This window comes from Sorex araneus, chromosome 5, assembly GCF_027595985.1.
Source record: "Sorex araneus isolate mSorAra2 chromosome 5, mSorAra2.pri, whole genome shotgun sequence".
Taxonomy (NCBI): Eukaryota; Metazoa; Chordata; class Mammalia; order Eulipotyphla; family Soricidae; genus Sorex; species Sorex araneus.
Window position 1 is genome coordinate 96,276,779 of NC_073306.1, and position 18,314 is coordinate 96,295,092.

The 18,314-nt window shown below is 51.1% G+C and overlaps 1 protein-coding gene across 3 annotated transcripts in view; it reads right to left on the minus strand.

The window, feature by feature from the left end:
- The window catches only part of MOV10 (Mov10 RISC complex RNA helicase), a 30,513-nt gene extending 15,269 nt beyond the window's left edge, over positions 1 to 15,244 (minus strand). For 2 of the 3 annotated variants that reach the window (XM_004616264.2, XM_055140488.1), the window contains exons 1-2: positions 15,091 to 15,244; positions 14,803 to 14,985 (exon numbers count right to left, since the gene is read on the minus strand). In XM_004616264.2, coding sequence (XP_004616321.2) covers positions 14,803 to 14,939 — 137 coding nt within the window. In that variant the 5' untranslated portion in view covers positions 14,940 to 14,985; positions 15,091 to 15,244. The remainder of the gene's footprint in view (positions 1 to 14,802; positions 14,986 to 15,090) is intronic. The other variant, XM_055140487.1, reaches the window with a different exon arrangement.
- Between the last annotated feature and the right edge of the window lie 3,070 nt (positions 15,245 to 18,314).

Consider the following 18,314-nt stretch of genomic DNA (forward strand, 5'->3'; position numbering starts at 1 on the left):
ATGGAAGATTAAAGATTGAATAAACAGTAACTAATCAGCAACCAGCATGGTCCTCGTTCTTCCTTCGCCTTTCCTTGACCACCGGCCGTCCCGATCCAGTCCACACACTGCGGTTCCAGGGCACCGAAAGCGGGCGGTGAGACAGAGCCGCCCGGAGAGCCCGAGAATGCACTCGCCCTTCGGCGAGCTTTAGTTTTTCACACACGTGCAAGAGACTAATTAAAAGATGATAAGAGGGGTTGGAGAGAGAGTACAGCAGGTAGGGCATTGGGCATTTGTCTACATAGTTAATCTGGGTTCAATCCCCAGCATCCCATATGGCCCGCCCCCAGAGTACCACCAGGAGTGATCCCTGAGCATCACAGGGTCTAGCACCACCCCTTTTTGAAAAAAATAAAAGGAGAAAAGGTGATTAAGGGCCTGGATAAGGCAGAGGGGGAGACAAAGAGGAAGTAGTAAGGAAATAACAAACACCCCAAAGCACCAGAATCTGTGAGCTGGTCTACAGAACTGAGTTTTCCATGGTGGGGAGATGAGGGAGGAGAGCTGAGGGGTGGCCGGGATTTTCCTGGCAGAGGGAAGCAGACACTCCGGAATGGGGCACTGGAGTCGGTGCGCGGAAACCTTAACACCAACAGTCACGACTCGGGGCGGGAGAGAAACAAGGTGAGGAAGGCACATGCTCTACACGTGACTAACCCAGGTTCAATCCCTGGCCCCTCAAATAGTCCCCAGACCTGGAAGGGTCCCTGAACAAAGATCCAGTAAGCCCTGAGCACCACCCAGTATGGCCCCCCAAGACACAAAAAAGAAAACAACTATGACTAAGACAAAATTCAGGGGCAGGTAGCTGAGAGAGTGCTGGCCTTCCACAAGCGGTTCTGGGTTTGACCCCGGACAAGCCATATGACCCCATGCCCCGCTAGGAGTGATCCCTAAGCACAGAGCCAGGAGTAAGCCCTGAGGACTACTGGGTGTGGCCCCAAATCCCCAAAAAATCAATAATAATAAAATTGATTAAAAAAAAAAAAGTCAAGCAAGCAGAATTTATTGTCAAGAGAGCAATGGAGGCTGCCGTGCAGAAGAAAGAAGCAGTGGGGTTTGGGAGGCGCATCCCCGGAAAGGGCAAGCGGGGCAGGGCGGGGGCTGGCCACAGGGGGGTTCTGGCCATGCGGTCTTGCTTTGAGGCCTCACTCCAGGTCCCCAGGGGCACCTGACTCAGAAGCCCAGCACTCAGCACAAAGGCCAGGGGAGACCCCAGTGTTTGGGAACCTCAAGAAGAGGAGTGACAAGTGCGGGAGGGGAGGGCAGGGAAAAGGGTCACTCTATTTTTTTTTTTTCTTTTTGGATCACACCCGGCAATGCACAGGGGTTACTCCTGGCTCTGCACTCAGGAATTACTCCTGGCGGTGCTCAGGGGACCATATGGGATGCTGGGAATCAACACCGGGTCGGCACGTGCAAGGCAAACGCACTACCCGCTGTGCTATCGCTCCAGCCCCTAAAAGGGTCACTCTTGAGGAGGGTGGTCAAGTGTTAAGCAGGAAATCCTATGAGTAACAGTAATGTAAACCACAAGGTCTAAAGTTTATAATTAAAGTGCCTGTCACTGGGGCCAGAGCGATAGCACAGCGGGTAGGGCGTTTGCCTTGCACTCGGCCAACCTGGGTTCGATCCCCGGCATCCCATATGGTCCCCCAAGCACTGCCAGGAGTAATTCCTGAGTGAAAAGCCAGGAGTAACCCCTGTGCATTGCTGGGTGTGACCCAAAAAGCAAATAAATAAATAAATAAATAAATAAAGTGCCTGTCACAGGGGCTGGAGCAACAGCACAGTGGGTAGGAAGCTTGCCTTGCTCCATCTCCAGAACCTTATATGGTCCCCGAGCACCACCAGGAATGATCCCTGAGCACAGAGCCAGGAGTAACCCCTGCACACTACTAGGTGTGGCCCAAAAAACAAAAACAATTTTTTTAATTAAAAAAAAATACAGGGGCTGGAGAGATAGCACAGCAGGTAGGGCGTTTGCCTTGCACGCGGCCGACCCAGGTTCAAATCCCAGCATCCCATATGGTCCCCTGAGCAAGGCCAGGGGTAATTCCTGAGTGCAGAGCCAGGAGCAACCCCTGTGCATCGCCAGGTGTGACCCAAAAAGCAAAAAATTAAAATAAAATAAAATACAGTGTTTATTGTAGCAGGTTGAGGGGAGGCCAGTGAACACAGGGACTGGTGCTAGAACACTGAATCCCAAATATGCATAACTTTACAATTCATGGGGATAAAAATTAATTTGAAAAAAAGAAAAAAGGATGGGGGTGCTGGAGTGATAGTACAACAGGTTTTACATTTGTCTTGCATGTGGCCAACCCGGGTTTGATTCCCAGCATCCCATATGGTCCCCTGAGCACTACCAGGAGTAATCCCTGAGTGCAGAGCCAGGAGTAACCCCTGAGCATCGCTGGGTGTGACCCAAAAAGCAAAAAGAAAAAGAAAAAAGCTGAAGCAAGAAAAACAGTACAGCGGGTGCTTTCTTCCTTGCGGCCTACCTGGGTTTGATGCCCGGCATCCCATATGGTTCCCCAAGCACTTTTAGGAGTGACTCCTGAGAGCAGAGCCAGGAATAAGCCCTAAGCATTGCAAAGTGCGGCCCTCTCTCTCCTGCAAATAAGTTAAAAAAAAAAAAAAAAAAGAGCAGAGGCCAGAGGCCAGGCAGACTCAATGAAGAAGGAAAAAGGACTCCCCTTGGAAGGGAGAAAGTTCAGGAGTAAATTTCAGAATCAGAATCAGGCTCCAGAGCCAGCCAGAGGTGGGTGGTGTGGGTGGGGACGGCCGAAACCAGGAGGTCAACGAGAACTTTCACCAAAGTCCATGACCACTGAGTCACCAACTTCTGTGGATGAGGGCACAAACACAAAATAACCTCAGGCTCCAGAGATAGCACAGAGGGGTAAAGTTCCTGCCTTGCATTTGGCTGAACCTGGTTTGATCCCCAGTGCCTGCATGAGGCTCCCTGAGCACACCCCAGTTTGCACTGCCGGTGTGGACCCCCAAACACACACACACACAAACACACACCCCAGCAGGAGACTCCTGGAGGGAATTTCTGCTAGCTGCACAGTGGCACTGGTGAGTCGTAAGGAGGACTCCCTGAGACTGGTGACCCAGGCTGGTGGCCTGTGGGGACTGTGTAGTGCTGGGAGAACAGAGCTGCCAAACAGGGAATGCAGAGTGTGCCTGCAAGGGCTGCTCCTTACTCCAGACCGAGGCTGGCAGCGGGGATGGAGACCCAGGAAGCCCCATCTGCTGCTTTTAAGAGAAGCCCAAGTCAAAAATATACATACTTTAAAAGTTTTTGGTTTGGGGTGCTCAGGACTTACTCCTGGCTGTGCTCAAGAATCACTCCTGTCAGGCTCAGGGGACCACATGGAATGCCGCGGGGGTTGAACCTGATGTAGGCAGGTAGATAGGGAAAGGCCCTTGGCAATGAAAATTGAGATTTAACAGTCTCTGGGAAGGGGACTCTTAAGATGTGCAGATTCAAGAAAACAAAAGACCCGGAAGAAACCATCAGCAGACCCTGAGGACAATAGACCCCTCCCCAGGGGGTTCCCCAAAGAAGGCCATCACCACTCCCAACCTCCCTGGTAACCTCCTTAGCAACGGACTTTTACCTGGGAAGAAGCCCCCACATGGGGGCAGGTTGGAGAAACCCTATAAAGGCCACCTTGAACAAAGGAAGTGCGTGCATATGCTGCCTGAGCCCATGTGCTGCTTGTGCCATGTGGCCGAGTACATGTGTCGCCCGCATCTCCCCCCTTGAGATGTGTACTTTCATGCTTTCGTGTCCAGTGCTAGGATGTGTGTAGAGCTTCCTCCACCCTAGGAGAAGCCCGAGTTCTCCCTTGAGCGCGTTTTTCTTACTATCACTTTCTCACTTATCCCTTCCTCCCTCCCTCAGAAACCTCTGAATAAAATCTATTTACTTCACTGCTTGTCTACTCCTGAAATTCTTTTCCGCGAGTGAGACAATAACCCAGTTACCCTGGGTCCCGGGTGTTAGAGGCAGTTGGAGAGAAAGTGACCGTCTTTCTCCTCCCTGCTTCACGTAAGTCACCCGTGGGGCCCACCGACATCAAACCCAGGTCGGCAGTATGCAAGGCAAATGCCCTACCTGCTGTACTATCACTCGTCTCCCTTCCCCAAGTCAAAATTTTAATATGGAATCACCTATTTTTATAACTTCCACCTGAGCATATAGGCAAGCAAAACTCAAATTTTGGAATTTTGCAAATTCTGTAGCATTGTCGTCCAGTTGCTCAACGATTTGCTCAAGCGGGCACCAGTAACATCTCCATTGTGAGACTTGTTACTGTTTTTGGCATATCGAATATGCCACGGGTAGCTTGCCAGGCTCTGTCGTGAGGGCGGATACTCTCAGTAGCTTGCAGGGCTCTCCGAGAGGAATCGAACCTGGTCGACTATGTGTAAGGCAAATGCCCTACGTGCTGTGCTATCACTCCCCCTGTGAGTACCTAAGCTTTTCTTCAATTACTTTCCAACAGAGTCTCCCTAGTCAAAAATGATAGTTCTAAAATAAATAATAAAACCTCCTGCAAAAATTTTTAAATTGGGGCTGGAGCAATAGCACAGCAGGTAGTGTGTTTGCCTTGCATGCGGCCGACCTGGGTTCGATTCCCAGCATCCCATATGGTCCCCTGAGCACCACCAGGAGTTAATTCCTGAGTGCATGAGCCAGAAGTAACCCCTGTGCATCGCCGGGTGTGACCCAAAAAGCCAAAAAAAAAAAAAAAAACCTTTAAATTGTTCTTCTGCCACCCAAGCAGTGCTCAGGGCTTACTCCTGGCTCTGTATTCAGGAATCACTCCTGGCAGAGCTCCTATGGGGTGCGGAGGGGATGGTGCATAGAAGGCAAGCAACCTACCTGCTGTACTTTGTTCCAGCTCCCAAACGAAAATTTTTTACTAGCACATATTCACGGGGGCTCGAGCGATAGCACAGCGGGTAGGGCTGTGCAGAAGGCCGACCTGGGTTCGATTCCTCTGCCCTTCTCAGAGAGCCCGGAAGCTACCGAGTATCTCGCCCACACGGCAGAGCCTGGCAAGCTCCCTGTGGCATATTTGTTATGCCAAAAACAGTAACAAGTCTCAAAATGGAGATGTTACTGGTGCCAGCTCGAGCAAATCAATGAGCAATGGGATGACAGTGACAGTGACAGTGACATATTCATGGAATAAGATGATCAACACAGTATTGAGACAGGCAGGTAGCTAGGGAAGGGCCACCATAATAATGGAATTCCTCGGGCCGGAGAGATAGCACAGCGGGTAGGGCATTTGCCTTGCATGCGGCTGACCCGGGTTCAACCCCTGGCATCCCATATGGTCCCCCAAGCATCGCTAGGAGTAATTCCTGAGTGCAAAGCCAGGAGTAACCCCTGAGCATCGCTGGGTGTGACCCCCCCAAAAAAATGGAATTCCTCGGAGTAATAAAATAAGGTGTCAGGACCCACCTTGTAGACACAGGAATTAAGGTCTAACAAGACCTTTACCTGGGGCTAGAGTGATAGCACAGCGGGTAGGGCAATTTCTTGGGTTCGATTCCCAGCATCCCATATGGTCCCCTGAACACAGCCAGGAGTAATTCTTGAGTGCATGAGCCAGGAGTAACTCCTGTGCGTCACTTGGTGTGACCCAAAAAGAAAAAAAATCTTTACCTGGTGCCAGCGCAGACCCAGAGAAGCCTGTACACCCCACCCACTCCACCTCCTTAGGGAGAAGTTCCAGCAGGAACAAAGGCTGGTAAAGGAATTTCAAAGACCATCAACTACTCCCAACTCTACCCCCTTGGCAACCACCCTAGCCATGGATGCTTATCTGGGTAGGAAATCTTATGTGGAACAACTTGGGAGAAACACTACAAAAGCCAACTCGAACCAAGGAAGTGTGTACATGTGCCGCCTGAGCCCATGTGCTGGGCCTGAGCCCATGGGGTGCCTGCATATCCCCTGAGATGTGGACTTTCAGACCCTCAGACTTTAATGCTGGGATGTGTTCTGGGGCTCTCTGCTAGGAGAAGCCCGCGTTCTCTCTGGAGTGCATTACTCTCTTTCTCTTTCCTCTCCCTCCTCCCCCTTCCTCAAAAACCTGCAAATAAAAATCTGTTTTTACTTCACTGCCTGGTCTCCTCCTAAAATTCTTTTCTGTGAGAAGGCAAGGAGTGGAAAGGCTTGGGTGAGGCCTAGGACTGACTTTACTTTCCTGCAAAGAGCAACTCCTCGCTCCAGCCTGAGTCCACAGCTCCCAGAGAAGTCGGGTGCTGGGGATCAACTCCCGTGCCGTGCAGAACGACTCAATGTCAGGCATGACCTGGCGACTACCTGGTGGGGCTGGCGGGACTCAGGCCCGTGCTGAGCAGGGGGCTCGTTGCAGACCTTACCAGTCCTAGCCTTCCTGGCTGGTGACAAGGTGGCAGAGGCCATGGGAGAAAGTGGCAGATCCTCAAGGCTTCAGTCTCTCTTCTCTCCATTTCACCAGGGGGCCCACCGGCATTAATATTAAAGAAAAAACACTCAACTTAGGGGCTGGAGAGATAGTACAGTACGTGGGATGTGGGTTAGATACCCAGCATCCCACCTGGTACTATGGTGGCTGCTTACAAGGTAAGTGCTCTAACCTGGGTACTATCACTTCAGCCCCCAAACAGAGGTGATTAAACACAGGAATCCCATTTCTGGGAATGTGTGGGTCCCCTGGAGAGACCCAGGGGACCTGGGAGAGAAAAAAGCAACAATGTGAAGGTGCTTCCCCAGAGCCATTCACTGTAGCACAAACTGGAAACAAAACTCTGGGGGGTGGGTGGGCTGGACCAATAGCACAGAGGGTAGGGCATTTGCCTTGCATGGGGCAGACCCAGTAGGAATCCCAGCATCCCATATGGTCCCCTGAGCACTGCCAGGAGCAATTCCTGAGTGCATGAGCCAGGAGTAACCCCTGTGCATTGCTGGGTGTGACCCAAAACCAAAACCAAAAAAAAAAAAAAACAATAAAACCCTATGAGGGACCAAGGAGGAAGACCCTTGCCTAAATCCTATTTTGAATTCCCGGCACTGAATATGGTTCTCTGAACACCTCCAGGGGGCACTCCTGAGCAGAGCCAGGAACGGGCCTTGAGCACTAACGGTTGTGGTGCAAGCCCAAACTGTTCCTTAAACCAAACCCTACAGTCCTCAACACAGAGCCGGGATGCACACCCAAGCACGGTTGGAAGGACCCCAAATCCAAAAAATAAAAATAAAGAGGTGGGGGCCAAGAGATAGTGCAAAGGGCTGGGGTGCATACATTCTGGAATCCTGGGTTCAGTCCCCAGCACTGCACAGCCATCCCCCAGAACTAAAGGAAGTTACCCCTGAGCACCACCGAAGGAGCCTTGCACTTACACACTTATTAATGATGAAATAATAACCATGTTAAAGTCATTAGAGAATTGCAATGCTTTCCATAATTAACCTGAAACACACTTCCCCCAAGACTAAGATGGATAAAGGGATAGATACTTCTATGAGAAAAAGGTATAAAGTGTAAATTAAGAAATTTGGGGTTGGAGCAATAGCACAGCCCGTAGGGTGTTTGCCTTGCACGTGGCCAAACTGGATTCAATTCCAAGCATCCCATATGGTTCCCTGAGCACTGCCAGGGGTAATTCCTGAGTGCAGAGCCGGAGTGACTCCTGCGCATCGCTGAGTGTGATCCAACAAGGAGGAAAAAAAAAAAAAGAAAGAAATTAAGAAATCAAGGTGAATATATCTGGGTATTCATTGTATAATCATCTCAACTTTTTTTTTTTCTTTTTGGATCACACCTGGAGATGCACAGGGGTAATTCCTGGCTCTGCACTCAGGTGGTGCTCAGGGGACCTTATGGGATGCTGGGAATTGAACCTAGGTCTACCACAAGCAAGGCAAACGCCCCACCTGCTGTGCTATCTCTCCAGCCCCAATCATCTCAACTTTTGTATTTAGAATTTGTCATAACAAAGTGTTGGGGGGAAACTTCAATGTATCTGAGTGATATGTGACAAATTATTAATAGTTATTTCCATTACATATTGTTAAGGAAAGTGGAATATAAAAAATGTGTATAGGTGCAGAGAGACAGGACAGTGGGCAAGGCGCTTCCCTGGTGATGGGGAAGTACTATGGCTGCTGCCATCTGACCAGGATTTGATCCTGGAACGCTGCCAGGAGTGATCCCTGAGCACCAAGTTGGGAGGAAGTCCTATGGGGAACCAAACTCCTCAAAATTAAATAGTAATAATACAGTGTAAGAAAAAAAAATGTGTATAATATCATCCTATTCTTTTCATAAATAACCAAAAAGAACCAGAGGTAGCTCAAAAGGGTGGAGGTTTCTCTACAAAAATCTCTCATGTTTCTCTACAAAAATCTCTTTAAAAACAATTCTAATTCATGCACAAGTATACACACACACACACACACACACACACACACACACACACACACACTTACATACACACAAATTGTCCCCGAGGCACTGCTGGGGGCAACCAGCAGAACTGAGCTGGGGACCAAGCAACACTCAATAGCCTGAAGCCACACACATAAGAATAACCCCCTCCATCCACCTGGCTGCCAGAATGACAGGTGGGGCAGGAGAGGGAGAGAAGTAGGGTGCTGACAGAGGGAGGAATTTCAAGTCCAAAAGAATACTGGCATGAGTGGGGGGGACCCAGAGACAATGGGAAGTGCACTAGCCTGGCCCACAGTCACCTGAATTCCATCAAGTTCCCATCACAGATGGTCCGCTGAATCCCACCTAGAGTGACCCCTGAGCACAAAGCCTGAGCACTTCTGGGTGTGACTCCAAAACAATAAAAAGTGGGCGGGGCTGGAGTGATATCACATCAGAAAGGGCCTTTGCCTTTGATTCTCAGCATCCCATATGGTCCCCTGAGCACCACCAGGGTAATTCCTGAGCACATGAGCCAGGAGTGACCCTTGTGCATTGCCGGGTATGACCCCCCAAAAAAAATTAAAGACCATATTTATGGATAATAAAAACTTAATTCTAAAAAAAAAAAATTAACTTGTTGACATTGGTGTGTACCACTGGTGGCTCACAGCATTGGCATGTTAATGAGGCCAGGGAGTGACGCAAGGGCTGGAGCACATGCCTGGTATAACATAGCCAAATATCTTGGGCTCTTGGGTCCCAAGAGATATACAGCAGGTAGGGCACTTGCTGTGCACTCGCTGGAGCTGGGTTTGCACCCAGCCCCCACAGGGTCTCCTCTAAGGAGTGATCCCTGAGTGCAGAGCCAAGAGTGAGCACTGAGTGCCGCTGGGTGTGGCCCCCAAACAAAAAATAAATTAATCAAATAAAATCTTGTATTCTTTTTTTTTGGGGGGTCACACCCAGTGATGCACAGGGGTTACTCTTGGCTTATATATTCAGGAATTACTTCTGGCGGTGTTTGGGGGACCATATTCGATGCTGGGAATTATACCTGGGCCGACCTTGTGCAAGGCAAACGCCCTACCCGCTGTGCTACTGCTCCAGCCCCAATAAAATCTTCTCTTCTTAATTGTCATTTAGTTTTCTTCTGTAAACATCCTGATAACAACGATTTTATAAGTCCCCTACAGCTGGCATCATGCCTCCTCTTGGCTCCATTCCCTAAATTGGCAGGAGTTATCAAACACAGCCAGTTACCATGTCACCCAATTTATGATCCCACAGCCTAGGGATTATATTCCAAAAACAGTCCCCCCAAAACCAAAGCTTACCTATTCCGAAACCCTATATGCATTTCTCATTAATGCCCACAATCACGCTTCCAGGCACAACTTAGGTCACAGCAACATTTTTGTGTGTGTGGTGTTGGGGGATGGAAAGCAGGTCCTCATATATGTGCAGTACCACGACTTCACCTTTTATTATTTTGGGATTTGAGGAGGGGGGTATGTCAGGGTCATAGCCAGTGGTACTCAGGGCTCATTCCTGGCTTTGTGCTCAGGGATCATTCTGATGGTACTTGGGAACTGAGCCAGTCCAGTTGAACAGAAGGCAAATAATCATCCCAATTTATTTATTTATTACTCCTGGCTCTGCACTCAAGAATCACTCCTGGCAGGCTTAGGGGATCATATGAGATGCTGGGGATCAAACCTGGGTTGGCCACACACAAGGTAAGCGTCCTACCCACTCTACTATTGCTCTGGCCCATTTATTTATTTATTTATTTATTTATCTATCTATCTATTTATTTATTTATTTATTTTTCCTTTTGGGTCACACCCCGCAATGTACAGGGGTTACTCCTGGCTCTGCACTCAGGAATTACTCCTGGCGATGCTCAGGGGACCATATGGGATGTTGGGGTTGAACCTGGGTTGGCTGCGTGCAAGGCAAACACCCTACCCACTGTGCTATCGCTCCAGCCCAACCCCCCTCCTTTTTTTTTTTTTTTTTTGCTTTTTTTGGGTCACACCTGGCGATGCACAGGGGTCACTCCTGGCTCTGCACTCAGAAATTACCCCTGGTGGTGCTCAGGGGACCATATGGGATGCTGGGAATCGAACCCGGGTCAGCCGCGTGCAAGGCAAATGCCCTACCCGCTGTGCTATCGCTCCAGCCCCCCAACCCCTTTATTTTAAAAAAAAAACATTTTTGTTTTTGCACCCAGTGGGGCTCAGGGATTACTCCTGGCTCTGAACTCAGGAATAACTCCTGGTTTGGGGGATCATATGGGATGCCAACGATCAAACCCAGGTAGGCCACATGCAAAGGAAGCGACCTACCCACTGTACAATCACTCTGACTCTCATCCCCATTTTTTTTTTCGTTTTTTGTTTTTTGTTTTTGGGTCACACCTGGCGATGCACAGGGGTTACTCCTGGCTCTGCACTCAGGAATTACTCCTGGTGGTGTTCAAGGGACCATATGGGATGCTGGGATTTGAACCCGGGTCGGCCGCGTGCAAGGCAAACGCCCTACCCGCTGTGCTATCACTCCAGCCCCTCATCTCCATTTTAAAGAAGGAAAAACTGAGGCAAGGGCCCTCACCTCCTCGGGGCTTCTAGCTGATCTGTACGTCTCTGTACCTCAGATACCCCCTTAGAGCCCCCCTGCAGTCAGCAACCCTGCTGTGGACATCCTGGGTCTACAATGGCCTGCCCTTGGTCCATTATTTGTTGTTGGGGGAACTAACATGACTCAGGAAGACTAATCACTGGAGGAATGGTGTTTCAGAACACATCAGATTGGGAAGCGATTTTAAAGGGACATCTAGTTCTGCCTTTTGCCAACTGTGGGTCGCAACTCTCATTAGTGGGGCAAGAACAGGAATTTTATCAAACTGAAGCAAAATAATATCAGCAGGGGCAGGGATGAAGGCTAAATATGGTTTTGATGACACACACTGTTGATTAATGCAGGTTTCTGTGAGAGCAGGCTGGGAAGGAAAATGTACTGTTCACCAGAGCTAAAGGTCGACGCCCAAGCTACTCTCCTGGCCCAAAGCCAGAAACATCTTTCTCAAACCCCCCGTTTCTGCCAGTCTTCTACCTTGAAACTTTTGGTGCTTTCCAATTTTTGCAATGATTAAAAACACAACAAAAGAGAGAATGAAACCCTCCCCTCTCCTGCCTGCAGGGTACCACGGATCCCGCCTTCTCCCTTCGAGCCTCCAGCCAACTGCTGTCCTGAGTTCACCCTAGCCCTTGACAGTGCCACCCCCCCACTTCTGAAATGTTCTTTCCTTGTCCCTTAAATCTGCTAACTCCTACTTATTCTTCAAGATTCTGTTTAAGAGGCCAGAGATATGGTAGAGAGGAAGGCTTGCACACGGCCAACCCAGATTTGATCACCAACACCCCATAGGGTCCCCCAAAACCCTTGAGGAGTGATCCCTGAGCACAGGGCCAGAGTAAGCCCTGAGCATTGCCACGTATGACACTCCCCTCCCCCCCCAAAAAAAAACAAAGGAGAGAGATTCTGTTGAAACATCACTTTCTCCCAGAAACCTCTTCAAAATTCATTTGTTCTCGAATTTATACTCTCACCACACCCTGGACTTTTTCTTACAGGCCTTCATTGCAACGATAATTATTAGTTTAATTGCCACCTCCTTCTGAGCTGGGTTCCTTCTGCGTATCTACACTAACTAGGGTTGCTTGCTTATAGAAGGCACTAGGCCAATGTTTGTTGGATAAAAGAATGACTCACCTGCCCAAGGCTAGGAAGGTCTCCAAGAAACCTTCCCTTCCTCCCCATAACGGATTGTGTACTAAAGCAAATGCCCTCCTGAGAAGCCCATGCAGTTTGTGATTGTGGGGGGGGGAGGAGGGGGTTGTGAGTTCATTTTGGCCTCACACATCTCTGAAAGATATTATTTCACATGCTTAACAGTTCGGGCAGAAAAATGGAAGGCTGGGACTGAAGAGATGGTACAGCAAGTAGGGTGTTAACCTAATGTATGTGGCTGGCCCAGGTTTGATACCCAGCACCCTATAGGGTCCCTCCGAGCCCCTTGAAGAGTGTTCTCTAAGTGCAGAGCCAGGTGTAAGCCCTGAGAACAGATGGGTGTAGACCCAAAACAAAACCAAAAAAAAAAAGGGGGGGAAGGGATTGGGAGGGATGGGGCTCAGAGGAAACTCTTGGCTCTGTGCTCAGGGAGAGATATATGGTTTCAGACATCAAGCATGGGTTGGCTGCAGGCAAGGCAAGAGCCCTTATCCCTGTACTACCTCTCTGGTCCCAAATAGAAGATTTAGAGTTGTTCAAATAAAATACAGCTAGTTAAAAGGAGACCCCAGGCTTTAAAGCTTTCTAAACACAATCCCAGAGCTGCAATACTACAGTACATGTTTTGTCTACACTTCTGCCACTCCCCTCGTTTCCTTCAAGGCCAAGGCCACCTTTTTCAGTGAAGTGAAGGGGAGTGATAGCTTCTTTGCATCAAAATCCAGTGCAGATGGCAAAAAAATTACTTTTGAAAATCCCTTAACACCACTGAGATAAAGTACAGTGTGCAAATGGGCATGTCTTGGCTTTCCCAGGCTATGGGAAAATAGTGCTGAAGAAATTGTTATCTTCAGTTTTGAGCTGGCAAATATGGCCTCTCCTTGACCCAAACAGGCTCTGCCAACCCTCTCCTCAATTCTAAATGATTCACTAACCAACCGAGGCAGTTGCCCGGCAGATCTGCTCACCGTTGCTAAGTGATCGAATTCCTCATCATCCCTTACCTTTGCTGCAACAAATTCTTGACTTGCCTTTTGCAAGAATTCCCAATGCTGGGGCCGGCAAGATGGTATAGTGGGTAGGCCATTTGCCTAGCATACAGCCGACCCGGATTTGATCCAGCATCCCATATGGTCCCCTGAGCACCACCAGGAGTAATTCCTAAGCACAGAGCCAGGAGTAACCTCTGAACATCGCTGGGTATGCACCCCCCAAAAAAAAAAATTCCCAATGCTTAGTGTCCCCTATTTGTAACCTCCTGCTGACCCTCCATGCAGCTTCACTGCCTAATAATCCCCAGCTCTGCTGTATTAGAGTATCATCTCCCGCAGCTGCAGCACCCTCGGATAAACAGTCCCCAGGATTCTTAAATGCGAATCTCCTCCTTCACTATTTCCCTCAATGCACAGAATAATCGTTTCTCTAATGGAGCCCCAGAAGTGGGTGTCCTGTGCACACCAGCAGGCTGGATATTTTTTGGACCAACATATAAATACAACAAAGTGAAATGTTCTGAAGCCCCCCACGGGAAAGATGTTTTCCTGTGGCCAGCATTTTTTTTTATTGTCTCTATTTTCCCCTTCGTTTCATTCCACCAAGCATTTCAGTACACTGAACAGAGAACCCCTATTGCTCCCCTAGGACTGTGTATTTTTTTTTTTTTTCAATTTCAGTAGTTCCCCTTGTGCCCGGCAGCTGGGGCAACCTACGGTCACCGTGCCCCTCTTCGATATTGTGCAAGTCTATTAATGTCCCTCTTAAAATGTGACTCATTCTCGACAGCGATGTTCCAGATAGGATCTGGTTGATATGGAGTTGCTACTCTCCCGGCCCCTCTCGCCCCTCCTACAGTCCAGCAGAGCACCCCCCACACCCTCTCCCCTCCTCTCCAAAAAAACCCCAACCACATTTGGAATATTAAGAGGGTCGAGCCCTGGCTCCCGGAGCGGCCAGGCTGGCCTCTGGGTGGGTCATTTCCAGGCGGTCGGTGAGGGAGTCTAAATTCCGCCCCCCCCCCCCCCGCCCCTTATTCATGGCTCTGAGTCTCTCCATTCATCGCTGCTAATTTGTTTCTCGGTTTTCGGCTCAAGGCTGCAGCCTGTTGCTAGAGCGGTTTCAGAAGCTCTGCTCGTCTGTCTGCAGAGAGAAGTGCTTTGATTCTCTCGGATGCTAGCAGGCGAGCGAAAGCAAACAGCTCCCAGCCGCAGCGAGGGGGCCTCCGGGGGGCTGGACGTGGCTCCGGGTCTCCATGGAGAAGCCACAGGTGCTGATGGAGAGCGGGTGCGTGCGTTGTCGTGTCCCTCTGCTTCCCACTGCGCCCTGACATCCCGTCCCCACGCTGGCTCTCCGGAGTGGCCGACCCCCGGGACGCGGCGGCTGCTCCCCGCGCCCTCCCCCACGCCCCGCCGCGGCCCGGGGAGCGATCCCGCTGCCCCCCACCCCCCGGCCCGGCCCGCCCCGCGCGAGGCGGCCGCGGGGTTTGCGCCCGAGGGGATCCCCGAGCTGGGCCCGCGGCCCGTACCTGCGCTTGAAGTCGCGGTTGTACACGCTCCGCAGCCGCTCACGATCCGTCTCGGCGTCCAGCTCGCGCTCCAGCAGGAAACTCTCGAACCTCTGGCCCGTCTTCCGGAGCTGCCGGCAGCTGAACTTGCTGGGCATCGCGGCGGCGGCTGCGGCCCAGGCGGGAGGGTCCGTGGAAATGAAACTGAAAGTGGTCGCGGCGGCTGGAGTTGGCGGGGACGCGGCTGCGGGGACCCCCGGCCCGCGCCCGGCCTGCACCCCCGGCCCGCCCGCACCCGCTCCGTCCTACCTGCGCTCCCCGCCACCGGCCTCCCCCCGAGCTCTCCTGGGCTGACCCTCCCGAGGGCCCTCCCCTCGCCCAGCTCCCGCCCCTGGCTCCCGGCCAGGAGCCGAGGGGCCCCCCGGGCCGGCCCGCGCGCCTTCCCCAGCTCCGGCTACTCCCACGTCCACGCCCCGGGGCCTCGGGCGCGGGCTGCAGCGGGGAGCAAAGGGCACGGCCGGGAGCCCGGGGCCGCCTCCGCCCCTCCCCCGACGGAAGCCCGCGGCACGCCCCCGCCCTCGACCTCCCTCTGTCGCTTCCAGGCAGAGGGTGCCCGAGTCCCAGGGGTTCGGGGTCACGGACCTGGCGAGCCGGGGGTCAGGGCTGAAGACGGGGCCCGGGATGAGGTCCCGTCCTTCCTCCCGCCGGACGCTCCCTCGTGTGCAGAAGCCTGTGACCACAGGTCCGTGCGCCCGCACTCCAGCCTCAGTTGCTCTTCATACACCAGCATGTAAGAATAGTCACCCCGTTGTCAAATGTTCACGTGTGTGTGTGTGTGTGTGTGTGTGTGTGTGTAGGGGAGTGCTGGGATCACACCTGGTGGTGCCCAGGGGCCAATCTGCTGCATCAGGAGTCCTCCCTGCGGTGCTCTGGGGGAAAAAGCACTGCAGAATCCAGAGCTCTGAGTCATTTCCTCCATTCAAGGTTTTATCTTCTTGAGAGTAAGAAACCGTGTGTTAGATGGTTAACAGTCACCACATCAGGGGCCTGAGAGCACAGCGGGTAGAATTGTTTGCCTTGCATTCCACCAACCTGGGTCCAAACCCACCAACCCGCCAACCGCCTGCCAGGAGTAAGTTCTGTTTTTTTTGTTTTTTTTTTGCTTTTTGGGTCACACCCAGCGATGCACAGGGGTTACTCCTGGCTTTGCACTCAGGAATTACTCCTGGCGGTGCTCAGGGGACCATATGGGATGCTGGGATTCGAACCCGGGTCGGCCGCGTGCAAGGCAAACGCCCTACCCGCTATGCTATCGCTCCAGCCCCCAGGAGTAAGTTCTGAGTGCAGAGCCAGAAGTAAGCCCTGAACACTGCCAGGTATGGCCCCCAACTAATAAGTAAATAAACAGTCAACATCAATCTTCAGAAGAAAAATAAAAGACCTCAAAAAGGGACTTTTTTTTAACGGGGGCGGGGGGGGGCGGTGGGACATACACCCATCAACCCTCAGGGATTATTCCTGGCTCTTCACTCAGGAATTAGTCCTGGTGGGAATCAGGGGACCATATGGGATGCTGGGCATCAAACCCGGGCTCGCCACATGCAAGGCAAGCACCCTACCGGCTGGAAGGTGGCATTATTAAGATAGGCTGGGTAGAGCCTCCCAGCACAACAAATGCATAACTAAGCCCTGCATCTCTGTGGCTCTCTCAGGAAACATTTTAAACCAATATGTCAGAGTTCCAAATGTATCAGTTAGGGTTTTCCAAAGTAATATTTGACAGGAGGCCACACAGTCCACAGAAGCTGAGATAGCAACGGCGGAACCCAATGCTTCATTTCCCTGCCACGCACCACGTGGACAGCTGGGAAAAATGGGGGTTCGATTGGGACATGCAAAGTCAGGGAGAACCGAAGCTAGCAGGCTGGAGAACACAGCCTGGCCCAGGGCCTCCTAGAAACAGTTGTGCACAGGAAGGGGAAACCAGGAAGCTCTTCGGAGATACTCTGTCTTGCTCATGCAGTTGCCAGTGAGACCTGAGAGGACAGCTGAGAAGAAACCCTTCAAAATTGTTTCTCTGTTTCAAAACCTACCATCCACCACACAGACAGGGAATGGCGTTCACTGGGTGCTTTAGTGGGAACCGAGAGCATCAGTTGTATATTTGTATATCGGGCTCTACCTGTATATTTCCTGTGAAGTCCTCTGTTTCCTGTGAAGAGAAGGAAGCTCGACCCCCTGGGCTGTGGTGGTAAAAGAATTGACCGGAGAGCCAGGTAGTTTACATGAGAACTAAGTTATTAAAGAGTGTTCCAGTTAGATTCAGACCAGGAGGCCTCCAGAAAGAGAAACTCCCTATGCACAGTCTTGAAGTCTTAGTGGGTCTCAGGGCTGCGTGAGCTGAAGTTTCTTGTTTCTGTTGATAAGTTAATTCCTGGGGCTAGAGCAATAGTACAGCAGGTAGGGCGTTTGCCTTGCACGCAGCCAACCCGGGTTCGACCCCCAGCATCCCATATGGTCCCCTGAACAATGCCAGGAGTAATTCCTGAGTGAACCCCTGTGCATCACCGGGTGTTACCCCAAAAAAAAAAAAGATAAGTTAATTCCTGGAGGTGGGTGAGCAGGAAACGTGCAGCCAGTTCAGGGAAGGGAGTGAGTGGCACATACAATATTCTGAGGGCAGTGGGTAGGCGTTTGCTTGGAAGCAACAGACCCAGATTCGATTCTCAGTAGCCCAAGCACACCAGGAATGATTCCTGAGCGTAGAGCCTGGAGTTAGCCCTGAGCATCACTGGGTGTGGCCAAAAAAAAAGCCGAAATGGGGTATTTATCAGAAAGAAAAGTTCTGCTGGAGATACCTGGATTAAACCAGTTCAGCTCTGGTCAAGCTGGACTTCAGCGCTGACCCTCCACTGACTTTTACTCTCACTTTATTTTATTTTTTTTTCTTTTTGGGTCATACCCGGTGATGCACAGGGGTTACTCCTGGCTCTGCACTCAGGAATTACTCCTGGCGGTGCTCAGGGGGCCATATGGGATGCTGGGAATCGAACCTGAGTCGGCTGCGTGCAAGGCAAATGTCCTACCTGCTGTGCTATCGCTCCAGCCCCCTACCCTCACTTTAATACCAAAAATCACATCCTGAGCTGGAACTATGCTACGAAGATATGAGAGAAAGCACTGCATCTGCTGGGGCCAGAGAGATGCCATATGGCCAAACCGGTCTGGATCCCCAGCACCCCGTATATTCCCCTGAGCAACGCCAGAAGTGACTTTTGAGTGAAGAGCCATGTGTGCCCCCTAAAAAGTAATACACCCCCAACCACAAACCCAACACTGTGTCTGCACAGCCAACTTCTTGTATTTCCCCAACCCAAATTGCTTAGGTGTCTCTCCTTGACTGCCAAAGTCCTTTAGAAAATGTCCCCAGGGGGCTTGAGAGAGAGCAGCGGTTAAAGAGTGCGCCTTCACGCCACCAACTCTGGTTTGATCCCTGGCACTGCATATGGTTCCTCAAGTGATCCCTGAGCACA